This window comes from Trachypithecus francoisi, unplaced genomic scaffold (assembly GCF_009764315.1).
Source record: "Trachypithecus francoisi isolate TF-2019V2 unplaced genomic scaffold, Tfra_2.0 Lachesis_group20, whole genome shotgun sequence".
Lineage (NCBI taxonomy): Eukaryota > Metazoa > Chordata > Mammalia > Primates > Cercopithecidae > Trachypithecus > Trachypithecus francoisi.
The window spans coordinates 25,842,832-25,870,553 of NW_022681466.1; the positions used below are offsets into that span (position 1 = coordinate 25,842,832).

The 27,722-nt window shown below is 40.8% G+C and overlaps 1 protein-coding gene across 13 annotated transcripts in view; it reads right to left on the reverse strand.

The window, feature by feature from the left end:
• Positions 1 to 27,722, reverse strand: part of MBTD1 (mbt domain containing 1) — an 80,526-nt gene that overhangs the window by 15,370 nt on the left and 37,434 nt on the right. For 12 of the 13 annotated variants that reach the window (XM_033183532.1, XM_033183541.1, XM_033183542.1 and 9 more), the window contains 11 exons: positions 27,577 to 27,659; positions 16,902 to 17,019; positions 13,605 to 13,739; positions 12,944 to 13,032; positions 11,852 to 12,086; positions 11,175 to 11,230; positions 10,745 to 10,849; positions 4,105 to 4,252; positions 1,983 to 2,065; positions 1,343 to 1,577; positions 768 to 845 (listed from right to left, as the gene is read on the reverse strand). In XM_033183532.1, the coding sequence (XP_033039423.1) occupies positions 768 to 845; positions 1,343 to 1,577; positions 1,983 to 2,065; positions 4,105 to 4,252; positions 10,745 to 10,849; positions 11,175 to 11,230; positions 11,852 to 12,086; positions 12,944 to 13,032; positions 13,605 to 13,739; positions 16,902 to 17,019; positions 27,577 to 27,659 (1,365 nt within the window). Of the gene's footprint in view, positions 1 to 767; positions 846 to 1,218; positions 1,578 to 1,982; positions 2,066 to 4,104; positions 4,253 to 10,744; positions 10,850 to 11,174; positions 11,231 to 11,851; positions 12,087 to 12,943; positions 13,033 to 13,604; positions 13,740 to 16,901; positions 17,020 to 27,576; positions 27,660 to 27,722 lie in introns of all 13 variants that reach the window. The other variant, XR_004430662.1, reaches the window with a different exon arrangement.

Below are 27,722 nucleotides of genomic sequence, written 5' to 3' on the forward strand. Positions count from 1 at the left end.
TAGAAAGCATTTCTAGAAAGATTTGGTAAAGCTTGTTTGCCATCAACTTGGATTTCTTACCAGTACCACTCCAGAAAGTTTTGCTTTCTAAGAAAAATGGGTTTATTAGGCTTCACATCTACTGTAAGCATCAAGCATCTGCTAATTTTTGTTTGTATGTTTTTTTGGGATAGAGTCTTGCTGTGTTGCCCAGCTGGAGTGCAGTGGCGCAATCCTGGCTCACTGAAACCTCTGCCTCCCAGGTTCAAGCGATTCTCCTGCTTCAGCCTCCCGAGTAGCTGGGACTACAGACGCCCGCCACCTCGCCTGGCATATTTTTTGTATTTTTGGTGGAGACAGGTTTCACCGTGTCAGCCAGGATGGTCTCGATCTCCTGACCTTGTGATCCGCCTGCCTCGGCCTCTTAAAGTGCTGGGATTACAGGCGTGAGCCACTACACCCGGCTGCTAATTTTTCTTTTTAAATAAAGTTTTTCAAAAGGATTAAATTTTAGTAGGTTTTACATATTATTTCAAGAGTCATTCACAGGCTCTATTCTTTACCACGTATACTTTAAATACTGTGGTAATCATTTCTCCTGTCAGTAAAACATCAGTGTTTCTCATTATTGCAAAGGTTTGCCTTTTATGGCATACTGCACCTTTAAGCACAATACATAACGCACAATCATCAGTTCTCACAAGAGATAGCATTTTTTGTCCAAGAACACTGTGACTCCAATTAGTTAACAATTAGAAAATGTATGTGAACACCATGTGGTGACCCACTTTTCTTATGTCCTTTGTATTGCTGGGACTTAGCCTTTTTCTTCTGTTTTGAAGAAGCTGATTGGTTTTCTCTTGATGCTGAAAAATAAAAGGGAAAATTGGTACCAGATAATTGTTTATAATTTAGATGATACAGTTGTCTAGATGCAACTTAGATGAACTATCTTTACCAAGACTTATTTAAGTACATGATGCTCTGAAAATAAGGATACTTGTTCCTACAAAACCATAGCCTCAAAACGAGACAGATTCCACTGTTTACTCAAAACCATTTATTACATACCAATAAACTTTCGGTCTGTAATTTTTAACTCACTAAAATTAGTAAGTCTAGTTTAATTTGGTGAGTGTTGTGTTTCTATAGTCATTATGTAGCTGACTATTGGATTCACATTGCCATGGTATACGTGGTCTGATTCTGTGATATTGTTGTTGAGTCTTAATGTCTTACCTGGCAACCAATCAGACATAGGTATATTCTTGTCCTGTGAGCTCAAAAGACGACTTATGTGAGATAGTCCTCTGGAGAATTGCTGATTTTTACAAAAGGACACCTTTTCTGTATATCAACTTACACTGTGATGCTGGAGGCTGTAGTTGATATCCAGTTAACTGACACCACCCTACAGGATAGAGGTCAGGGGACTCACAGTCTACCCACTGGTCATACTCTTCTTCCCATCCATCAAAATGTATCCTCAAGAGACGATGAATAATTCGAGTTACTGTGGCTACACATATTAAACGTGGCTCCATGAGATCTACTGCTTCTAATTTCATTCCTACACGAAATCCGTGATTTGGAACATCCTGAGAGAAGAAAACATTAATATTGGTATAAAGAAAGAATGCGCAACCCTACTACCACTAAGAAAGCAAAAAACAGAAGCGACAAGGTAAATAACATAATTTAAACCACAAATTCCAAATAATTCTTTAACTATTTAAACATAATATGAAGGTGAAGCATTGAGAAACTAGTTAGGAAAAGTATTCATTTCGATTTCATTCAGATTAGACATGAAACATAGTTTGGAAACAAGTTTTGATTCCTAGGTAAAGAGAATATTCATATTGTTTCATTGCCATATATCTGTTTAAATTGTATCTCCACTAACAAATTCTAATATAAGGCAAAGACATTTTTATGAACATAAATTGTATTTGTGGGGCATTCATAAGTCCTCACATAATTATTCTGCCATTTAAATTTACCTTATTAAATAGTTTTACTGGTGCTGCAATGGAGCCAGTTTCCCTGAGGTAGTCAAACCATTTAAAAGGAAGTTTTGTGTAACCTAAAAAACACAACTGGTTTAACTAGCAGTTCATTTAAAATTAGCATAATATTAAAATGCAGACAAAAAGTAACAGTACACAAAATCTTAAGAGCATAGGTTACATGATCAACTTTATTTTTTTTGAGACAGGGTCTTGCTCTGTCACCCAGGCTGGAGTGCAGTAGTGCTCTCAACGACTTACTGCAGCCTCAACCTCCAGGGCTCAAGTGATCCTCCTGCCTCAGCCTCTCTAGTAGCTGGGAATACAGGTGCATGCCACTGTGACAGGCTAATTTTTTGTTGTTTTTAGTAGAGACAAGGTCTCCCTATGTTGCTCAGGTTGTTCTCAAACTCCTGGTCTCAAGCAATCCTCCTGCCTCAGTCTTTCAAAGTGCTGGGATTACAGACACGAGCCACTGCACCTGGCCTATATGATTTATCTGCTGAGTGCAATAATTCTTCCATGTTACACAGATTTCCCTCCCCTTTCTAGAAACACTGGTATGCCCACTTAGTGTAACGCAAAAGTGGCTCTTTTTCTGTTTACTACAAGGGTACACTTTTGCTCTTTCAATCCTAGGCTTTAGAAGAGTCTAGTACCTAATACTATGGAGTGATATTTTTCTTTCCTTGCAAGAAAGAAAACTGGCTGAGCAAATACTATGTTTACAGACCTCTGTTATAGCTTTCCTCCTTTCTTGGAGGAACAACTTAATGCTCAAGTATTAAAATTTGGAAAATGACTGGTTAAACCATGAGTAAAACAGCCATCCTTTTATAAGTCCACATAGGGCTCGGTGCAGTGGCTCACACCTACAATCCCAGCACGTTGGGAGGCCAAGGGGGGCAGATCACTTGAGACCAGGAGTTTGTGATGAGCCTGGCCTGCATGGCGAAACCCCATCTCTACTAAAAATAGAAAAATCAGCTGGGCATGGTGGTGTACACCTGTAATTCCAGCTACTTGGGAGGGGAGGCACAAGAATCACTTGAACCTGGGAGGTGGAGGCTGTAAAGAGGTGAGATAGCACCACTGCATTCCAGACAGAGCAAGACTGTCTCAAAAAAAAAAAAAAAAAAAAAAAAAAAAAAAAGTCCACATAGCTAAATGTGGTGGTTCACTCCTAATCCCAGTGCTTTGGGGAGGCTGAGGTGGGAGGATCACTTGAGGCCAGGATTTTAAGACCAGCCTGGGTAACATAGTGAGAGTCCCGTCTGTACATACAAAGAAAAAAGAGAAAAAAAAAGTCAGACATGGTTGTGCCTTTCAGCTATAGTTTCAGCTACTAGGGAGGCTGAGGTGGGAGGACTGCTTGGGCCCAGGAATTGGAAGTTACCGTGAGCTATGATGGTGCCACTGCACTCCAACCTGGGCAACAGAGTAAGACCCTGTCTTTACTGGGGAAAAAAAAAATTATGTATGCCATAGCCTGTTGAGCCTATATTACTGACTCAACAGAGTTTGAGAATACCAATTCATATTATAAAATACACAGATGCTCAGGAAAAATTATTATTTTTTTGTTTTGTTTTGTTTTTGTTTTTGTTTTTTTTTTTTGAGACGGAGTCTCGCTCTGCTGCCCAGGCTGGAGTGCTGTGGCCGGATCTCAGCTCACTGCAAGCTCCGCCTCCCAGGTTCACGCCATTCTCCTGCCTCAGCCTCCCGAGTAGCTGGGACTACAGGTGCCCGCCACCTCGCCCGGCTAATTTTTTTGTATTTTTTAGTAGAGACGGGGTTTCACCGTGTTAGCCAGGATGGTCTCGATCTCCTGACCTTGTGATCCGCCCGTCTCGGCCTCCCAAAGTGCTGGGATTACAGGCTTGAGCCACCGCGCCCGGCCGGCCAGGAAAAATTATATACTACTGTAATTTATTACAGTAAGCTAGAATACAGTACTTTATATTTTTAGAGCAACCTACAGCTCCTGTATGTATGTTTATCCACACACGTTATATACGTACTCAGGAAATCTAGAGCTGTGTTAAATGTTGTAAATGGAAATCATGTAAGAAGAAAGCAAAGATTAAACTCCAGTGTTTATATTAGGATGAAGTACCTCTGGGTGGAGTAAGTTCAATCATGTTAATTTCACAGAAACCGACAGGAAAAATAGAAGGAGAGGTTGCATGGTAACAGAACCAGTCAGATCCGTCTGCTGCTTCTGAGCCATCGATCCCAATCATCAGGAATCCATCAGCTAGCACCTTTTAAATTAAGAGAATTCTAAGTACTTGAAATTAGATACTACTATTACAAAAATAATACTTTGACATTCTAAAAGAAAGGAAAATCGATCATATAAAGGTCTCTTCAAAGTGAAACATGCTTCTCTATTGAGTTATGTTAAATAACAGAAGTTCTAATGAAAAAAATCTATGTAAATTCTAGTGTGTTCCAGAAATAAAAGCAGGATTACTTAGAACTGACCTCAGAGGTGTGGGAAAAGCAGTGCCTTTGACCATGGCTATAGCTGCCTGCTGTCGCAGCATCATGAAACTGGGGCTGAGTGCTCTTACAATTTACCTATCTAGTTTTAGCTAGGCTCCAAATCCTACTTGATAACACTTTTACTTCTTTCTTTCTGATTTATCACATAGAGTTTTTACAAACCGTCTCCACTTTCTTCAACCTCCAACTTCATCTCTTTTATGCTACAGATAACCATACTCCTCTATGGCAGATGCTAAGGCTGGTCCACGTTAAGGGTCCTCTTGTTCGTTTCTTCACGCCTCAAAGACTGTTGTAACAAGTAACCCACTCCCCCTTTTTGAGACAAGGTCTCGCTCTGTCATTCAGGCTGGAGTGCAATGGTGCGAACATGGCCCACTGCAGCCTTGACCTCCCCGGCTCAAGTAGCTTCGGTCTCTGCCTCCTGAGTAGCTAGGACTACAGGTGCACACCATCACACTTGGCTAATTTTTTAATTTTTATTTTGTAGAGATGTGGTCTCACCATGTTGCTCAGGCTGGTCTCAAACTCCTGGGCTCAAGTGGTGATCCTTCTGCTTTGGCCTCCCAAAGTGTTGGGATTACAGGCACGAGCCACCACTCCCACTCCCGGCTGTCCCCACTCTGCCCTTTTTTTTTTTTTGAGACGGAGTTTCCCTTGTCACCCAGACTGGAGTACAGTGGCATCATCTCAGCTCACTGCAACCTCTGCCTCCCGGGTTCAAGTGATTCTCCTGCCTCAGCCTCCCAAGTAGCTGGGATTACAGGCATGCGCTAGCATGCCCAGCTGATTTTTGTATTCTTAGTAGAGATGGGGTTTCATCACGTTGGCCGGGCTGGTCTTGAACTCCTGACCTCAGGTGACCCACCAACCTTGGCCAGGCTGCCCCCGCTTTTTAAAACTAAGACAAACTTCCCCATCTTGTCCTATTACCATTGGAATTTTGCTTTCAAAAGACCATCTCTTATATTCTAATGTTCCCAATTTCCATTATATTAAAAATACTTTGGCCGGGCGCGGTAGCTCATGCCTGTAATTCTAGCACTTGGGAGGCCAAGGCAGGCAGATCACCTGAGGTCAGGAGTTCGAGACCAGACTGGCCAACATGGTGAAACCCTGTCTCTACTAAAAATACAAAAATTAGCCAGGCATGGTGGCAGGCGCCTGTAATCCCAGCTACTTGGGAGGCTGAGGCAGGCCTCATTGAACCTGGGAGGTGGAGGTTACAGTGAGCCGAGATCATGCCACTGCACTCCAGCCTGGGCTTGACAGAGTGAGACTGTCTCAAAGGGGGAAAAAATTTTTTTTTTACTTTAAAATAGGTTCAAAGTTATAGAATAGAATAAACTCTATTCACCCAAAGACTCAATTCAAGTTACATATACGCAACTCCTTGCAGTTAATTTTTGTCTTTATCTATTATTATATACACTTTTTTTTTTTTTTTTTGAGATGGCGTCTCACTTTGTTGTCCAGGCTGGAGTGCAGTGGTGCAATCTCAGCCCACTGCAACCTCCCCCTACTGGGTTCAAGTAATTCTCCTGTCTCAGCCTCCCAAGTAGCTGGGATTACAGGTGCTCACCACCACACCCAACTAATTTTTTTATTTTTAGTACAGATGGGGTTTTGCCATGTTGGCTGGGTTGAATTCCTGGCCTCAAGTGATCCTCCTGCCTCTGCCTCCCAAATATTCCTGTATATTTTTTATTTGTTGAATTTTTGTTTTTGGCTATCTTTTTCCTGTAGTATTTTGCCTTTAAACTGCTAAATTCATGAATAAACTCCTAATTTGCCCAACCCAGTGGCCTTTTCCCCTAGCACTACCCTCCTCAAATTTCAGCCTCATTGAGTATCTGCTACTTGCTCACTACTTTTCTTTTTTTTTTTTTTGAGACAAGGTTGCCCAGGCTGAGGTGCAGTGGTACAATCATGGCTCACTGCAGCCAACTTCCGTGAGCTCAGGATCCTCCCACTTTAGCCTCCTGGGTAGCTGAGTCTATAGGTGTGCCACCACACCCAGCTAATTTTTGTAGAGACAGGGTTTTGCCCTATTGTTTAGGCTGGTAGCAAACTCCTGGGGGCCAAGGTGGGCTCAAGTGATCTGCCCGCCTCGGCCTCCCAAAGTACTAGGATTACAGGTGTGAGCTACCACACCCAACCTACTCTTAACTTTCTGAAACATTTTCTCCTAGTCTCTTATGACATTCTGGTCTACCAATCAATCTTCTCATCTCTCTGATCATTCCTTCTGCATTCCTTTTGGTACTTGCTCTCTCACCTCCAACCTTCACGTTTCTGATTTTAGCTTTTTTCTGTCTGTTTTGATGACCTCATCCACCCCAGTGCTATAATGATCAACTTTTACACCAGTGATTCCTAAAGTTTTATCATGAGTTTGCCTCTCTTCCAGTGTCTCGGTCCAGCATTTTACCTGCATGCTGAACATATTCTCTGAGTTAGTACAGGGTGTCAAATCAACAACTCCTCTTACTCCTTTAGAGGTAATCAATCACTGTGTTCCACAACTCCACCTCAACTTGCCATTAATCTCTGTCTTGACTTTGCTATCTTGTTTGATATTATTGCTTTCAGCCATCCTCTATGGATGCTGCCCCTCTTAGACAGTAAAAATTTCCTTCAGTCCAGTCTCTGTTCAGGCCAGAATCTTTACACCAAGTTATCCTGTCTACTAAAGAACTCTCAGATGACTTGACCAAGTGTTTAAAGCCTGTAATACTGGTTCCACACTATCTTTTGGTCTCTTCCCCCAAGTTCCTTTCTCTGGTTATTTCTTTTTTTTTTTTTTTTGAGACGGAGTCTCGCTCTGTCACCCAGGCTGGAGTGCAGTGGCCGGATCTCAGCTCACGGCAAGCTCCGCCTCCCGGGTTCCCGCCATTCTCCTGCCTCAGCCTCCGGAGTAGCTGGGACTACAGGCGCCCGCCACCTCGCCCGGCTAGATTTTTGTATTTTTTTAGTAGAGACGGAGTTTCACCGTGTTAGCCAGGATGGTCTCGATCTCTGGACCTCGTGATCCGTCCGTCTCGGCCTCCCAAAGTGCTGGGATTACAGGCTTTAGCCACCGCACCCGGCTTCTCTGGTTATTTCTATATGGTAAACATGTACACTGAATTTACTACTCTCAAGTTTGACAGCTTTGCCTAAGACCTCTGGACAGAACTACCCCACTTACATGGGATTCCTTTCTTCATTCTTCTAAATACAGGTGACTGGACTAAGGACTTGTATGTATCACATATGGAACCAAACTAAAGGCTTAGCTCAGCTATTCAGATTCTTTCTCAGTAATTAGAATTAACAGACACAGAGACTGCTGTCACATGGGTGGCAGGTGGAACTGAAAGGATCCTCCCACCTCAGCCTCCCAAAGTGCTGGAATTGCAGGCATGAGCCACCAAGCTTGGCCTTGACTGTGATTCTGGTCATGTAGACATGGAGTAGATCATGGGAATCTATGTGATTTTTGTTGTTGTTGTTATTTGAGATGGAGTCTCACTCTATGCCTAGGCCGAAGTGCAGTGGCTAGATCTCAGCTCACTGCAACCTCCACCTCCCGGGTTCAAGCGATTCTCTTGCCTCAGCCTTTCGAGTAGCTGGGATTACAAGCACACACCACCACATCTGGCTAATTTTTGTATGGAGATGGGGTTTCATCACGTTTGCCAGGCTGGTCTCGAACTCCTGACCTCAGGTGATCCACCTGCCTTGGCCTCCCAAAGTGCTGGGATTACAGGTGTAAGGCATCGCACCAAGCCTTTATTTATTTATTTTTTTTGAGACAGAGTTTTGCTCTTGTTGCCCAGGCTGGAGTGCAATGGCACGATCTCAGCTCACTGCAACCTCTGTGTCCCAGGTTCAAGCAATTCTCCTGCCTCAGCCTCCCAAGTTACTGGGATTACAGGCGCCCGCCCCCAGGCCCGGCTAATTTTTTTGTATTTTTAGTTTCATCATGTTGGCCAAGCTGGTCTTGAACTCCTGACCTCGTGACCCACCCTTCTAAAGTGCTGGAATTACAGGTGCGAGCCACTCGGCCTGGCCTTTTTTTTTTCCTTTTTAACATGATAAAGGTGTTTCAGGAATCAGCATTTTACATTTTTTTTTTTTTTTTGAGACAGTCTTGCTCTGTTGCCTAGGATGGAGTACAGTGGTGCAATCTCAGCTCACTGCAACCTCCCCTTCCTGGGTTCAAGCAATTCTTCTGCCTCAGCTTCCCGAGTAGTTGGAACTACAGGCGCCTGCCACCATGCCCAGCTAATTTTTGTGTTTTTAGTAGAGATGAGGCCTCACCATATTGGCCAGGCTGGTCTCGAACTCCTGACCTTGTGATCTGCCTGCTTCAGCCTGTTTTAAATTTTATTGGGTCATTCTGATCACTAGTCAGGAAAAGGGGAAGAACAGGGTTTGGAGCCAGTCATGTCCAGCTGTTTGACCATGTGACATGGCAGTCATCATAATTGTTTTTGTTTTTTTTTTTGAGATGGAGTCTCACTCTGTTGCCCAGGCTGGAGTGCAGTGGTGCCATCTCGGCTCACTGCAACCCCCACCTCCTGGGTTCAAGTGATTCTCCTGCCTCAGCCTCCCGAGTAGCTGGGACTACAGGCGCGTGCCACCACGCTTGGCGAATTTTTTGTATTTTCAGTAGAGACGGGGTTTCACCGTGTTAGCCAGGATGGTCTTGATATCCTGACCTTGTGATCCGCTCGCCTCAGCCTCCCAAAGTGCCGGGATTACAGGTGTGGGCTACCATGCTCAGGCCATCATAACTGTTTTTCTTTTAGCTCAAGGTTTTAAACTGTTGAAATGTAAATCATGACTTAAGTTACACCTTTATGTAAGCAGATTTTCCTTAGGTGGTTCTAGACCATGGCTGTACATGATATTCACCCGGGGCCTTAAAAAAATGCCAATGTTAGCCAGGCAGGTGGCCCTTGCCTGTAATCCCAGCTACTCAGCAGGCTGAGGCAGGAGAACTGCTTGAGCTCCGGAGTTCGAGACTATCATGGGCAATACAGTGAGACCCCATTGCTAAGAAAACAACAACAACAAACTGGCTGGGTGTGGTGGCTTGTGCCTGTAGTGCCAGCTGTTCAGGAAGTTGACGTGGGAGAACTGCTTGGGCTCAAGGCTGTGGTGAGCTATGATCACGTCACTGCACTACAGCCTGGGTGACAGGGCAAGACGCCATCTCAAAAAAAAAAAAAAAAAAAAAAAAGAAAGGTCAGGTGTGGTGGCTCATGCCTGTAATCCCAGCACTGTGGGAGGCCGAGGCAGGTGGGTCACTTGAGTCCAGGAATTCGAGATCAGCCCGGGCAATAGGATGAAATCCCATCTCTACAAAATATATAAAAATTAGCCAGCACCTGTAGTCCCAGCTACTCAGGGGGCTGAGGCAGGAGGATCGCTTGAGCCTGGGAGGCAGAGGTTGCAGTGAGCTGAGATCATGCCACTGCACTCCAGCCTGGGTGACAGAGTGAGACCATGTCTTAAAAAGAAAAAAAAAAAATGCTGGGTGCTGTGGCTCATGTCTATAATCCTAGAACTTTAGGAGGACTGCCTGAGCCCAGGAGTCTGAGACCAGTCTCCTGGGCAACCTAGGGAGACCCTGTACCTACAAAAATAAAAATAAGAAAAGTAGCCAGGCATGAAAGGACACACCAGTGATCCCAGCCATTCTGAAGGCTGAGGTGGGAAGGTCACTTGAGCCTGTGATCACACTACTGCACTCCCGCCTAGGCGACAGAGAGAGATTGTGTCTCAAAAAAATGAACAAAGAAACAAACAAAACCCAAGAATCTCTCTTCTAGGTCTTTTTGTATGAGCAGTCTCAGATGAGGGGGAAAAGAGAAAAGAAGCAAAAACTACTACCAAAAGGAAGAAAAAGGCCTAAAAAGGAAACACAGGAAACTGAAGATAAACTTGGCCTTGTTACAATTCTAAATTGGACTAGTCTTGACTAGAAGTAACTTAAATAAATATTTTTCCTCTTAATTAGGATATACTTCCACAAATAAATGTAGCAGACTCAAAATGACAATCTTGACAATAAACTATATAAGAAAGATCAGAAATTCAAATTTATTTTGAAATTCCGAGCAACCTTCTCTCCAGTGAAGATACACACACATACACATTTTATGTCAAAATGAATATGCTTGGGGACTCCTTCTATTAGCTTACTTACACCCAAATCCTATAATTGCATTTCTATATTTTAAAACCTATTATCTTACCTTTCTAATGGTTGCGACACATATTGTAGAAAGATTTAATGGGTCTATAGCTTCCAACTTCATTCCTTCCTTGAACCATTCCCCACTCTGGTCTACTTCTTTTACCTAAAGAATTATATGAAAGCACATCTACTGTTACAAATGTTGTTATTTTAATAATTAAAATATTACCAATGTGAAAAGATTTACCAGGTGCCTTCTCCTACCTACCTAGTATTATAACTCAAACTTCCATCAAAGTTTAGAGAGAATTCAGACAAACAGAATTTAAGAATAATTATAATAAAGAGTTGTGACACCTATGAATTTACAAGGTCTTAATTCTTTTAAGTGAACATATGTAACTGTGATTTCCGTAATTTTAGGAAAAAACCCACAACCCTCTTTCAAACCTAATTTACCAATGAGGGTTCTTATAAAAACTTCTTACCTTAGCAAATAAATGTGGTGGTGTATCAAAATGTCCATCCTGTTTCTTTGTAATATCTACAAGGAAAAGTTACACACTAATCTGTCAGCATTTGTGAGAAGACCAAAAACCAAGTTCTTTGAAGGCTTCAAACTCACAAAGTATGTCATACTATAAAACATGGCAAAAAGACATGCCTTCTACATTTGGGGTGAATAGTCTTTAATAGTCTTTTCTCTCTTCAGGGTACATGTGCATATATGCTTTTAAATATATTCAGCCAATTTTAATGCTCATAATTTTAATGTAATTCCCTAGTTAAAAAATTACAACTTTAGAAGCATGTTTTCATGTGCTTAGTATTAAGTCTAACCACATTTAATCTTGCTATTTTGATTAAAATTGAATGGAAAGGGAAAGGGATATTCAGATCTTTCAAATGGGCTGAATAATAAAAGAAAGAAACAATTGTAGTTGTGACCAAAAGTTCATTCTTTTGGAGAACAAGTAGAAGGAATATAAAAAAATTTATTAGGACACTAATATGGTGTGAACCTTCACTAATTAAGGTAGAATAAGCAGCCCAAACAACTAGAATGTTATTTTTGATCAATGCAATTCTGCAGAGAAAAATAACCAACTAGTATAATTCAGTCTCAATGATGCTTTTGATAGGAGTTCTTGTGACAGGTGCTTACCAGATCTTTTGAATCGATGACCTATGCTTCGAGACCAACCGATATGATGTATTAATGGGCTGTGCATATGGCACCAGAAGTCATCTGTTCTATCTTCGCTTTCTTCATACACTAGTCTTAATCTTCCTCCAATTACACTTTCCACCACTGCTACTCGTGTTCGACACAAATGCCTCTTGTCAACCACTTCTACTCTCATGCAAGGTTTGAAAGGATACTGCATACTCTCTGAAACCTTAAAAGCATACAAAAAAAACTGCTCGAAATTCATGACAAAGGTCTACAAGAAATTTTCGTATTATACTGTAAAAAATACTGAATGCACTTGAAATGTAACACACATCATCTGATTCACAAAATTAAACCAATTCCTTAAGTTTTTTTTTTTAATTTTATTTTATTTTTTTTTTGAGACGGAGTCTCGCTCTGTCACCCAGGCTGGAGTGCAGTGGCCGGATCTCAGCTCACGGCAAGCTCCGCCTCCCGGGTTCACGCCATTCTCCTGCCTCAGCCTCCCGAGTAGCTGGGACTACAGGCGCCCGCCACCACGCCCGGCTAGTTTTTTGTATTTTTTTAGTAGAGACGGGGTTTCACTGTGTTAGACAGGATGGTCTCGATCTCCTGACCTCGTGATCCGCCCGTCTCGGCCTCCCAAAGTGCTGGGATTACAGGCTTGAGCCACCGCGCCCGGCCAAACCAATTCCTTAAAAATGTTCTTTGTTACCCTTGTTTTTTAGAGCTCTTCAGTCTTTTTTTTATTTTTATTTTTGAGACGGAGTCTCGCTCTGTCGCCCAGGGTGGAGTGCAGTGGCCAGATCTCGGCTCACTGCAAGCTCCACCTCCTGGGTTTATGCCATTCTCCTGCCTCAGCCTCCCAAGTAGCTGGAACTACAGGTGCCCGCCACCTCGCCCGGCTAGTTTTTTTTTTTTTTTTTGTATTTTTTAGTAGAGACAGGGTTTCACTGTGTTAGCTAGGATGGTCTCGATCTCCTGACCTCGTGATCCACCTGTCTCGGCCTCCCAAAGTGCTGGGATTACAGGCTTGAGCCACCGTGCCCGGCCTCTTCAGTCTTTGTAAGATCCTGTTTTTACCTTTTGTGAGAAATCAGGAGGAAGTGTTTTGGCACCAGTAAGTCGTTTCACTAGAAAAGCTTTCCAGTTTGTATATTTATGCTGAATAGCTAAAACAGAAGAAATAACCAGTCATACTTTGGCAAAAAAGAACTGCTTCATAAATTATTTGTTAAAAAAGTAACAAATTTCCTTGCAAAGTCAGACTATTAACATTCTGAAAGGTAACAAATATAGAGAAAGCAAGTATATGCCTTGCCAGCAAAAAGCTGCTTGACACCAAAAAATTACTTTAATTTTTCTTTTCTTTTTTGAGATGGAGTCTCGCTCTGTCGCCCAGGCTGGCATGCAGTGGCGCGATCTTGGCTCACTGCAATCTCCATCTCCCCAGTTCAAGGATTCTTCTGCCTCAGCCTCCTGAGTACAGGCACACACCACCATGCCCAGCTAATTTTTATATTTTTAGTCGAGATGGGGTTTCGCCATGTTGGTCAGGCTGGTCTCAAACTCCTGACCTCAAGTGATCCGACTGCCTCAGCCTCCCAAAGTGCTGGGATTACAGGCAGGTGTCAGCGACCATACCCGGCCTTTAATTTCCATATTACTTTAACATTACTACGTGTAAAATAGCATTAAAGTACACATATGAAAAAAGTAAGGTAAGGGTAAATAAGCTACTTACTTCTAGGAGGAACAAGAGGTTTTCCGCTGGCTGCACACCAACCAACTGGATGGATATCAGAACCACATATATTGCACCAGAAGTCCAGACCAGAGTCATTTTCAAATCCTTCATATCTTAAAAGGGCATTGTAACCTGAAACCCAGAAATAAATCACTACATAGTAAGAAAATAAAATTAAATAAAACAATACAGCATCTGACAGCAGTTGTCAAACTAGTGTCTATCTGCAACAGAATCACCTTCAGGGTTTGTTAACAGACAGATTGGTGGGTCCCCCTCCAGAGATTCTGATTTCGTAGATCTTGGATAGAACTGAGAATATGCCTTTTTAACAGGTCCTCAGGTGATGTTGTTGCTGCTGGTCTATGGACCAAACATTGAGAATCATTTGTTCAGTGCAAACAGTTCAACTGTTTTCAGAGCATGGCCTCCTTACATGTATTTCAGTTGTACCCATAATTTCTTTTTCTTTTCTTTTTTGAGATGGAGTCTTGCTCTGTTGCCTAGGCTGGAGTGCAGTGGCGCAATCTTGCCTTACTACAACCTTGGCTTCCTAGGTTCAAGCGATTCTCCTACCTCAGCCTCCTGAGCAGCTGGGATTATAGTCGCATATATTATGTGTATGTGTGTATATATATATAAAACTATACATATGACATTATTTATGTATAAGCATATAATATAAACATATAAAATACGTATTATATATTTATTTGTATTATATATAATTATATATATACGGTTTATGAAGACAGGGTCTTGCTCTGTCGCCCAGGCTGGAGTGCAGTGGTGTGATCTTGGCTCACTGCGACCTCTGCCTCCCGGGTTCAAGTGATTCACCTGCCTCAGCCTCCCAAGTAGCTGGGATTACAGGCCATGTGCCACCACGCCCAGCTAATTTTTGTATTTTGTAGAGACGGGGTTTCACCATGTTGGCCGGGCTAGTCTCGAACTCCCGATCTCAGGTGATCTGCCCGCCTTGGCTTCCCAAAGTGCTGGGATTACAGGCTTGAGCCATCACGCCTGGCCTTGAAGTATATTTCAAAGAAACTGCTTTATCCAGCTGCTCAGGTGGCCAATTACTCCTGGATAATTTGAATGTAGCTACTTTAAGAATCTAAATTTTTCTGTCGTATGTATTTAGAAATAAGATTTGAATATGCCACGTAAAAAGTTCAATAAACACAAAGAAAATTACGTAAAATGAGTTAAAAACTGTATGTCCTAGGCAAATAGGAAGCCTTATTCTTGGAAAGTACAAAAAATATGTAATATATCCTATTTATAATTTTATAAACTTTATGTTGACAAAAGATTATGATTTAATTTAAGGTCTTTAATGAAACAGAAAAACACCAATATATATGTATTTCAGGCTAGGAGACAAGTTCACTAAGCATTTTCATGTCTGTGAAAATTTATAGCATTAAATGTTCAGTTTTAAAATTCAGTAATTTCTTAGAACAATTTATGAGTTTGCTAATTATTGCAGAACTCTAGCTTCTGGTTAACATTAGACTCACTTCTACAATGGCATTAAAGTGGCTTAAAGAAGATATATGATGCAGTTAGATAAAAGAGAAATGTAAAATCGGAGATGGAAGGCAGAAGTAATTTTTGGATAGTAAATGCACTGATTTTAAGAGCTATTTAAATATAACTAAACACCCAGGGCAAAAATAATATGCTGTTATTTTAAATTACAGTGTAGAGTTAATATAAGCATTTAGCAAATGCTCATAAAGCTGGGAAAATGTTTCAAGAAAAAGATGGGGGCCGGGCACGGTGGCTCAAGCCTGTAATCTCAGCACTTTGGGAGGCTGAGACGGGCGGATCACGAGGTCCGGAGATCGAGACCATCCTGGCTAACACGGTGAAACCCCATCTCTACTAAAAATACAAAAAACTAGCCGGGTGAGGTGGCAGGCGCCTGTGGTCCCAGCTACTCAGGAGGCTGAGGCGGGAGAATGGCGGGAACCCGGGAGGCGGAGGTTGCAGTGAGCTGAGATCCGGCCACTGTACTCCAGCCTGGGCGACAGAGCAAGACTCCGTCTCAAAAAAAAAAAAAAAAAAAAAAAAAAAGAAAAAGATGGGGAATTGACTTGGGTAGTAGTACAGTTAAGTACAGAGTTGGGACACTCTTGCAGGAGTAACCCAAGGCACAGAGGTGACAAAAACATGCTGTATAAAGGAGAGAGGGAGATTGGCCTCATCACAACAGATCATTTATGCTGGCGAACTACAATACATCTGGCATGTGGTATATGGAGCAACTCATCAATAGCCATGAATGCCATAAACGCTGGCCATCTTGATCCTTTAAGTACAAAGAGGCCATAAAAGATGCTTGAACATAAAAATAAATTGAAGATAATTTTTAGGTAAATTAAGTCAATTAGCAGTACACAGTAGAGCAGTCTGCAGTAGTACTCACTGAGTACCCTGTCATATCAACGCCTGGTAGTAGTCAACATTTGGCAGATGTGAACATGCTGGAAAAAATACAAGCCTTATACTTCTAGATATCATCCTTTGTCCACATTGTCTACCACAGTAGATTCCTAACATGTTTATTTCATGAGCAGTAAAGGGCTTGGTATGGTGGAGGCAGTGGGAATAAAGAAAAAGAAGAACTCAAGATACATAAAATTATCAACACTTGGTATTAAGGTTCTTATCACTTTTTTTTTTTTTAAATGGAGAATGGGTCTCACTATATTGCCCAGGTGGGTCTTGAACTCCTAGGCTCAAGTTATCCTCCTGCCTCTGCCTCCCTAAGGGCTGGGATTACAGGCGTGAGCCACTGTGGCCAGCTCTTATCAGTTTTTTAGTACCTCAACTTCTATTACTTTTCAAAGTGACATACACATTATGGCCTATATATCTGGTCAATTGCTGGATTATTTTTATGACTGTGATCTAAGAATGACTTTTACATTTTTAATGGTTGAAGAGAAAATAAAGGATATTTCATGATACATAACGATTATATGAAATTCAAATTTCCTGTAAATAAAATTCTACTGGAACGCAATCATGTCCATTTTTTTACGTATTGCTAAGGGTGCTTTCATGCTATAATGATAGAGACGAATAGCTGTGACAGAGATCATATGGCCTGCAAAGTTGAAAATATTTGTTTGGCTTTTCACGGAAAACAATTTGCCAATCTCTGCCCTCTATCGGGACATATTTTTTATTTGGCAATACTTGCAAAATTTATAAACATGCTTTTTTACAAAAGGTTACAAGGATCACTGCATTTTCTTCTAAATTATTATTCATGCTTTTCACCTGCTAATTTTACAATTCCAGCAATCCAGAAGACTTTGGTAGGTAGGCTGCAGTCTGTATTGGGAACTTCTACTCTCACATTTTCTGAGATATCACCCCAGCAGGTCCCCATAGGTGCCTGTCATATAAAAATCATTAAATTATTGTCTTATTAACATAAAGGCTAAAACATATCAATGAAAATTAAGCATTACCATCAATAATAGGAATATTAAACTAAAAATGCCATTTTAATTCCATTTGTTTCATAGAATTCTATCTGGAAAAAGTCAGTTTCAGTGACAAACAAGATGAAGAGAGAATTCACATATGTTAGACTAGATTCACGCTGACTTCAAAATCTGATACTGTCCTAATATAAGATTTAAGCAGCAATTTTTCTAAGAGTGGAATTACAAACTCAATAGCAGATTTAATAGGATTAAACTGATTTAAGAAATTTATTACTTTTAATATGTACTGAATGAATACACTTTACCCTAATTTCTAATTTTAAAAGATCTGGCCAAAGAGCAGAAAGAAAAACAATTCCAATCAGCAATGTGGTTTCCAACAACATGAATAAGAGAAACAAAAATTTTCAATTTAAGTTAAATTCACAGAATATAAATCGAGTCCACAAAGATGGACATGAGGGAAAAGCATTGGATAAAGTTATTAAGAAGGTGGAGTTGAAGAGTTTTGGAGATGAGTACCATGGTAAACTATTTAAATTATTTCAAAATTTCTCATGTAGAAATTACTATAAAGAGAAAACTTCCAATGTTAGAACTGGTAATCACTAGCCTCCCACAGCAAATGGTTAAGATGGGGACTCGGAAAATCAATTAAAGGAGCATCATGAAGGGATTTTCCAAAATCTAACAGATGTTCCCAAAGTACAGTTTCCATTGTATTTTAATCTTTAAAATTCAAGGTAATTCACAATTACTTGGAACTTATGCAATGGTAAATTAAATCAAATAAGCACATTTAAGAATATAAATGCTGATAATACTACAGTTTGTGTTGCTCTGGATAATCAGCTCCTGATTACATTTAGAACCTTGATCATAAAGAAAAGGATTATGTGAGGTTATAAAAGACTTGATAGTATGAACAAATCAGGAAAAACCAAAATAGCCTCAAAGCTCAAAGATGAGCAAAGATATCCAGGAGTTACATGAACTAGCCAATTTGAACATTAGGCAAATGTCCTCCATGCAAGGCCCCTCCTACTTTGGTGGATGCTCACCCAACAGGAGGATTAGCCTAAAACAACATTCAACCCCTACCCTCTCAGTAGTTTCTGGAATTTCTGAAGGAGAGGAAGAGAATGTCAAATACCGAAGTTGGATCAGTCTAGAAACCAAAGAGAATCAATTAATGGCTAATGGTTTAAATAGTAAGCAATGAGTATACCTCAGTAACTGGCAGACATGGACTAGGCTCAACTATTTGCGGTTCTGGAAGGGTACATATAATTATCTCCTCAACTTGTGCAAAAAATAATATATTCATTGTGACTACCTCTTCTTTTTTAAACTGAAAGACTGGACTCTTCAGGTTCTGCTATCTTTCCCCTATATCATTCTAGACTGTAGGGCCATCCCTATTGCCAGCAGATATGATCAAAAAAGGAGAAACTAGAAGGAAGACAGGTAACATAAAATAAGCTAACATATATTAACACAAAGATCATGTATTCATTTTTGTGAGGATGTACTAATTAGAGCAGAGATGCAGTTAAATGAATGCAGTGCAGCATCCATCCCTCTTTGTCTGGTTACCAAATTTGTGAATTGGGTTTATTTTTCACTGAGAAGAAAGAGGCGTGCTTATGCTAATGAGCTGGGGGTCACTGGTGAGTTTGGCATACAATATTCCCTTTTGAGCTAAATGTGACAATCTGTCATATTGACTTTTATTTTTTTAAAGCCTTAACATTTGTTGGGAGAAAACTTTTAATACTATTTTATTAAAGAAAACAAAAGGTCAATATGCTTGCTTAAAAAATTATGTTCATTTTGGTGGAGGATACTGTGTTTTGGTCCCTACAGTCTGGATTGGTATAGGAGAAAGTAGCAGAAAGTGACATTTGTTCTTGCCTGTAAGGTTGTGGTTCTGCTAGGCCCTCTTAAACCAATCCAAATGGTTCATTCTAAGAAAAAAAATGAAGAAACAAAAACATCAACAAGAAAGAGCACCACGGTCATAGCATAGTATGTGCTCAATGTGTTGAAATAATACGGTAATTTCATAGATATGTCTGCCCTTTAGTTTAAAATGAATATTCTTAAGTGTGGAAGACTAAATGACCCAGGGCTTGACAGCCATCTTCGTCCAAGTCATCTGTCTTCGCTTGCTGGCAGGAGGGATACCTCTGAAAGTCTGGATTGGCATAGCATGAACTAGCAGAACCATAATTTACAGGTAACAACAAATTTACCTTCCAGACTCAGGACGCGAGGTCCACCTCAGGCTCCTCCCAAACAAGGAAGATCTGCTCCACCACTTCCTGCTCCAGGGCCACTCGTGAGGGCTATCTGGGAGCGACTCTCCTTCCCTGCAAGGTAAGCTATCATCAGGTCCTGCAGGACATGGCCAAATCCAAATGCTGAGGGGTCCCCAACACAAATGTATGACAACCTCCACATGACTGTAAGAAAATAACTGGGTGGGAAGTCTTATTTGCTGGACTTCAAGATCATTCCCAGATGGTCCAACCGCTCAGCTGGCTAGTATTCAGACTCTCAGGGGGCTGATGCACTGCACACACGATGATTTATGGCAGACATAGAGATTTCCCTCTGCAGAGCTGCCAACCAAAGATAACCATACAATCTTTAATATTAATCTGTAAGTGGGCAGAGACAAGACCTGAGGTCGCATATAGGTAACCAAGAAGGAATAATTTATCCCAATGAGATGGCAAATGTACAAAAAGCCATCATTAAAATGTCTTCAGACTAACAGGCAAAGTACATCTAGCAGAGAATGATGAAATATTATTTGGCCAAAAAGGGGAGAAAACATTATAGAAATTTAAGTGGAAAGAGAGTTCCTAAGTACTACTTACTAGAATTTTCTGGTAGAAAATAGAAAAAGAAAAACAAAACAAAACCAAAACTGTTCCTGTCTTCTCCATAAAGTCCACTCACCCCCCCTTTTTTTTTTGAGACAGAGTCTCACTCCGTCGCCCAGGCTGGAGTGAAATGGCGCAACCTAGGCTCACTGCAACCTCTGCCTCCTGGGTTCAAGCCATTCTCTTGCCTCAGCCTCCCGAGTAGCTGGGATTACAGGTGGGGTGCCAGCAAGCCTGGCTAATTTTTATATTTTTAGTTTTGTCATGTTGGCCAGGCTGGTCTCTTAACTGGTAACCTCAGATGATCTGCCTGCCTCAGCCTCCCAAAGAGCTGGGATTACAGGTATGAGCCACTGTGTCTGTCCTCCAGTCACCTTTTGATACCAGAATCTATCTTTTGGGGTGGTGGTAGCAGGCAGATGGGGAGTCCAAGGAGAGGACAAAAAGGAAAATGGGATGCCTGGGGTGGAAGTAAGATTAAGGCTGAAATAATGTTATGCATATGTAAAAAGACAGGAAACACTGGTTACTAATTTGAAAGGCGGCCAGGTGTGGTGGCTCAGGCCTGTAATCTCAGCACTTTGGGAGGCCGAGGCAGGTGGATAACCTGAGGTTAGAAGTTCAAGAGCAGCCTGGCCAATATGGAGAAACCCTGTCTCTATTAAAAATCCAAAAATTAGCTGGGCATGGTGGCACATGCCTGTAGTTCTAGCTACTTGGGAGGCTGAGGCAGGAGAATCACTTGAACCCAGGAGGCGGAGGCTGCAGTGAGTCAAGATCGTGCTACTGCCCTCCAGCCTGGGCAACAGAGCAAGAATCCATCTCAAAACAACAACAATAACAACAACAAAATGCATTAAAACAGTCCATAATTTTTTTGGAAAAACCATATTAAACCAATATCACTGAAGAATTGGCACAGTGTGGTGGCTCATGCCAAGCACTATGGGAGGCCAAGGTGGGCAGATCACTTGAGGCCAGGAGTTCAAGACCAGCCTGACTAACAAGGCAAAACCCTGTCTCTACCCAAAATACAAAAATTAGCTGAGTGTGGTGGCACGCACCTGTAGTCCCAGCTAGTCAGGAGGCTGAAGCATGAGAATCGCTTGAACCCAGGAGGTGGAGTTTGCAGTGAGCCAAGATGGCGCCATTGCACTCCTGCCTGGGGGATGATAGAGCAATATTACATCTCAGAAAAAAAAAAGAAAAAAAAAATTTTTAAGTTAGGCTTTCTTTAAAACATACGGAAAGACAGGGCCAGGTGTGATAGCTCATGCCTGTAATTCCAGTACTTTGGGAGGCCAAGGTGGGAGGATTGCCTGTACCCAGTAGTTCGCAACTAGCCTGGGCAACATGGTGAAATCCCGTTTTTACCAAAAATAGAAAAAAATTAATACAAAAAATTAGCTGGGCATGGTGGTGTGTGCCTGTAGTCCCAGCTACTTGGGAGGCTGAGGTGGGAGAGTCACGTAAGCCCAAGAAGTCGAGGTTGCAGTGAACTGTAATCGTGCTATTGCACTCTAGCCTGGGCGAAGGAATGTGACTGTTTAAAAAAAAAAAAAAAAGACAAGACAGGTAATGTTTATTATGTTAGAGTCCACTGCTTTCCTGCGGAGAATTTATTTCATGGCAACACTCAGACTAGCTAACTGAGATGGAGCACTAACAAGTACCAGAAACTAATTTAAAGTTTTATTTCCATTAGAAGGAAAATCCTGCAATCTAGGATGCTACATTGAAGATTTTAACTTTAGTTAAAATGGAGATGAAGTAATACGATTTTTTTCCAACCTTTAATAGAGTCCTGTGTGTGGGGTCACGACTAGCGAAAAAAAAATGAGTTCACTTGAAAAGGATTTTACTAACAAGCACATACCTGAGAAACAGATAATGAGTTTTATTCTAAACTACTGCTACTGTACATACACAAAAGGGCTTTTTCCCTTAAAACCTGAAAGTATACATGATACACACCGCAAAAAAATATGGTAACTTTATCCCTTCAAAAAAGCTGACATACATATAGGTCAGGCACAAGAAAGAGGATTAGAATATGTCACATAAGTAACAAGAGGGTATCTGTGGAGGCAGAATGAAAAAGTATGTGGCCGGGCACAGTGGCTCATACCTGTAATCCCAGCACTTTGGGAGGCCGAGGAGGGCAGATCACGAGGTCAGGAGTTCGAGACCACCCTGACCAACATGGTGAAACCTCTTCTCTATTAAAAATACAAAAATTAGCCAAGCGTGGTGGCACGGGCCTGTAATCCCAGCTACTTAGGAGGCTGAGGCAGGAGAATCGATTGAACCCGGGAAGCAGAGCTTTCAGTGAGCCGAGATCACACCACTGCACTCCAGCCTGGGTGAAAGAGCGAGACTCCGTCTCAAAAAAAAAAAAAAAAAAGAAAAGAGAAAGTGTGATAAACTCAGCTGAAAAGCTTCTGCATATATGTGTACAAAGGACTTTTTTTTTTTTGGTACAAACTACAACTGTATGAGAGAGAAAACAGGATGATTTCAACATTTCTGATCTAGGTAAAGACAGCATCGGTAAGATATGAGATTATCAGTTTAGGTACCAAACAGAAGAAATCTGAAGTCTGTAAATATATAACTGAAAAAAGACGACTTCATGTTCATTTATACATTTTGGCCCATGCTATAATACCTAGGGGAAAAAAAAGTTTTACTTGATTTCACATGGCAAATAATGGGAAGTAGAAGTGCTTCAGTTTAAAGTCTTTAAGTAATTAAAAAATAATGAAGGGTGCTTTATTTATTTATTTATTTTTGAGACGGAGTTTTGCTCTTATTGCCCAAGCTAGAGTGTAGTGGTGCAAGCTCAGTTCACTGCAACCTCCGCCTTCCGGTTTCAAGCAATTCTCCTGCCTCAGCCTCCAAAGTTGCATGGTGGCGCCCGCCACCACGCCCAGCTAATTTTTTTTTCTATTTTAAGTAGAGATGGGGTTTCACCATGTTGGTCAGGCTGGTCTCCAACTACTGACCTCGTGATCCACCTGCCCCGGCCTCCCAAAGTGCTAGGATTACAGGCGTGAGCCACCACGCCCGGCCTGAAGAGTGCTTTATTTTTATTTATTTTTTGAGACAGTGTCTCATTCTGTCACCTAGGCTGGAGTGCAGTGGTATGATCATGGCTAACTGCAGCCCTGACCTTCTGGGCTCAAGCAATCCCTCCCCTTCAGCCTCCTGAGTAGCTGGGACTACAGGCATGTGCCACCATGCCCAGCTAATTTGTTTGTAGAAATGAGGTCTCACTATGTTACCCACACTGGTCTCAAACTCCAGGGCTCAACTGATCCTCCTGCCTTGGCCTCCCAAAGTGCTGGGATTACAGGTGTGAGCCATTGCTCCTGGCTACAGTGCTTTAAAGCCAAATGTTCTGAATACACATACATCAATTGAAGGCTCTGCTGGGTTAAAGTTAAATTACTAATAGAAAATAATCTGTTAATTTCTTTGATTTATACATTGCACCTAATTGGCATTATTATTTTGGAGATTTTTCCACCATTAGGATAGATATGGATACTGCTCTTAGGGGCTTAAATAAAACGCACATTTAAAAAAAAAAAAAGACTTGCATTATGAACAATGCGTTAAAGCCCAATGCTGAAAATTATAGTCCAGCTACTCAAAAAAGTAGCAAGAATTCTTCATTTATAAGACATGGACTAGCTGAACCAGATAATTTTAAAGATGCCTTCTAGCTTTGTGACCATATGATTTAGGATTAATTAAAAGTGATATTACCCAATTTAGTGGTTTCCAGCCTCAGGAACTGTCAAGGATGGGGTGTTTAAATGTTAAGAGCCAAGGCTCTGGTAGCAACACCCCATCTCTGCCAGAACAATCAATGCAGTTTCCTCTTATCCTGTGTTCTGAGGTCTAAGATTTTTGTTAGAGAAAAGGGGAATTCTTACCCAAAGTATGGCAAGAAAAAAAAAAAAAAAAAAAAGGGCAATTATGAGGTTTAAATAAAAGGTCTGAAAAACTAACCCCTAGATACAATAAAAGACATATCAGCCAATCATAATATACAGATTTTTTAGTAATATATATACACACATACATATATATACACATACACACATATGTATATATGCACATATACACACATACATACTTTTGTAGAGACAGGGTCTTGCTATGTTGACCAGGCTGGCCTCAAATTCCTGGCCTCAAGCCATCTTCCTACCTTGGCCTCCCAAAGTGTTGGGATTACAGGTGTAAGCCATTGTGCCCAGCCTAAGTAGATATACTAAACGACAATTGGGACTTAATTTCCATTGCTGATTATAAAAAAAAAAATTGTACGATACTGTTGTAATTGAGTGACTGCGTATAAGACACTATAAATAGTTACAGGAATTATCAAAAAGGATACAGTCCAATGATCTACTCTGTAAAAAGTTCATTCTCAGAAGCTGATAGACCATGGAAAGAATCATATTCTTGAAATTCTATGACTTTAGAACTAATCACAACAATATCTAAGTGCTAGAAAATAGAAAGTATTTATCTGGGATTCTTATTCTAGAAGAGGAGGTTGGGTTAAGTTAAAGAAGCCAGGGCTCTGACAGCGCCCCCATCCCAATTCCTGATGCAATCACGACAGCTCCGTTTCTGTGTTACATGTTACTTGCTGGGTGTTCTTTCGTAAACTATGCTTGAAAAATCATCCCCTAGGAGCAGGAAAGGCTCCCAACTTGTACTCAAGTAGAAGAGAAGGCAGGTGTAGCGTCTGGAACAAAGAGGCCTTCCTGTCTAATAAACCAGTTTCAGAGCAAGTGTCAAGTCTTAGAAGACTTTGAGGATACAAGGCAGGATCTTGTACTCTTAGCTCCTGACTATAGGTTTTCTAAAGACAAAGCTAGTAACTCTCCTTAGAGACCCAGAAAACTGTCTTGGAGGGGACAACCAGGAGTCAACTCTAAAGGACAAAATCAAGTGCAGCATGAGGTGTGGCCCCCTTAACCAAATGGCTTCAAATGAATATGCCAGTTAAGGTAAGAGAGCAAGCTCTTTGTACAAAAACATACCGAGGAATTACTAAGACATATTTTTCCTGTTTGATAAGGAGAAGGCAATAAACAGAGGTAAATGGAACAGGAAGATACTGGATCCACATAATTGAGAAACAGATGCCTCACTTCTGAGTGAGAAAGCAGAGGCTCCACATTCTTATCATTAATCGTGTGGTGAGGTTAGCTGCTCAGTTCCCTATGATAGAACATTTTAATCTCAAAAAAGGCAGAGTTGAACAAAGTCAATCAAGTTCATTACTACCAGAGATTTTCTCATAAATAACTTTAATATAACAGTATAACAATTCAAAGATTTGGACAGAAAATAAAATATGCTTCTGGTGTTGAAATGCTATTCTTTTTAATACCCTGACTACTTACAGAAAATAGTTTTATATGGTTTATAACACAAAAATAGATACAGAGAGAAAGGCCATTCAGAAGGAGACAACGGACAAATGTTTCAGGAATCTGAGATAAAAGAGTTACTGTAACTGAGAACTTTCTGACCTTCAGAAAAGTAATATACCAAGAGAAGAGAGTTAAAGATTTTCTTTTTAAAGATCTCTCTTTAAAACTGCCATTGCTGTGTATGGAATATTTCTCACAAATATGACACTATTATCAACATTACAGCAAAATAAATCATCTACTTTACACAGAAATAAGATGCCATTTAAGACAAGATGTCACTGACTAAGGGCTTCATATTGTATTTTTAAGAATGAGAATTAGCAAATTAATATACTTGACTTTGATCAAACTCCTTTACTGGCCATGAATGAGTGAAAATTCACTCACATTTCTACAACAGGAACCTAAGCTCAGTTTTGTTCACATGCTGTTATCTAAAAATAAAGCCCTAATTTTTTTTTCTTTTTTTTTTTTTAGACTGAGTCTCGCTCTATTGCCCAGGCTGGAGTGCAGTGGCGCAATCTTGGCTTACTGCAATCTCTGCCTCCTGGGTTCAAGTGATTCTCGTGCCTCAGCCTCTCGAGTAGCTGGGAATACAGGCGCCCACCATCACCCCTGGCTAATTTTTGTATTTTTAGTAGAAACGGGGTTTCGTCATGTTGGCCAGGCTGGTCTTGAACTGCCGACCTCAGGTGATCCACCCGCTTCAGCCTCCCAAAGTTCTGGGATTACAGGCGTGAGCCACCGTGCCTGGCCTAAAGCCCTAAATTAACAAAATGTTAAGTGCAAACAAAAGTTCATGTATTTTCTAAATGGTCTTTTCTTCTTAAACATGGATAGCAGCAGAAAGGATCTTTAAGTATTAATTAAAGTTGTAGTCAGGTTAAAAAAGTATTGGAGAGAATTAATCAAATCTAAAGGAATAAATCAAAAGGAAAGAACTTGTCATCAGATATATTTTAAACACAATTCTAAATTATTTTAAATGCTCTGTAACAATCCACTTGCTGAAAAGAAAACTTTTTTTTTTTTTTTTTTTTTTTTTTTTTTGAGACGGAGTCTTGCTCTTTCGCCCGGGCTGGAGTGCAGTGGCTGGATCTCAGCTCACTGCAAGCTCCGCCTCCCGGGTTTACGCCATTCTCCTGCCTCAGCCTCCGGAGTAGCTGGGACTACAGGCGCCCGCCACCTCGCCCGGCTACTTTTTTGTATTTTTAGTAGAGACGGGGTTTCACCGTATTAGCCAGGATGGTCTCGATCTCCTGACCTCGTGATCCGCCCGTCTCGGCCTCCCAAAGTGCTGGGATTACAGGCTTGAGCCACCGCGCCCGGCCGAAAAGAAAACTTTTTAAAGGGTTTCTCATGATATATATATAGCACATATTTCAGCTCACAATACTATGTTACTAATAGTTCCTTGTTTTTGTGACTTAACATTTAGAGACAAAAGAATTAGAAAAAAGATCCTTCCTCTTCTGAATTATCAGGTCAAACTGCAGATTTAAGTAACATACACAATGAATGGTTAGGTCAAATCGTATGACACTGTCAATATGCATATTTTTGATACACAATACTAGCAATTTATTTTTTGTAGAAAAGAAGTCTCACTATGTAGCCCAGGATGGTCTTGAACTCCTGGCCTCAAGTGATCCTCCTGCCTCATTCTTCCAAGTTGCTAGGAATACAGTTGAGCCACTGTGCCCGGACAAAGCTAGCAGTTCAACTTAATATGAACATCTGATGAAGCTGGGTGTGGTGGCTCATACTTGTAATCCCAGCATTTTCGGAGGCAAAGGTGGGAGGACTGCTTGATGCCAGGAGTTTGACACCAGCCTGGGCAACATAGCGAGACCATGTCTTTACCAAAAAATTTAAAAAACAAATATATTATAAAAGAAAATTAGTACTTAGAAGACTAGTACTTCTCCCTGTTTAAAATAACTTCAAACTGCAATTTCTTTATAGGAAACTTGTACTTACAAAACTTTATAAGTTCTTTTTAATTATTATTAAATAATAATAAAAGAAGCATTTCAATTACAAGGCATAAAAACAAACACCTTCTAAGGATAAGATGCTTAGGTGTTATTGTACCTTCAGATTTAAACAATGACTAAGTACTTCAAAATAAGGTGAGAAATTCTGTACTCACATGTTTAAAACAGGTAACTGGAGCCGCTATAAAGCTATTGCTATTGATGTAGTTACCCCAGCTGAAACCTTCCATGGAGACTGCTAAAATCAAACAAATTTACATATATTACAATTCTCACATCTTTTATTTATAAGAAGGTTATC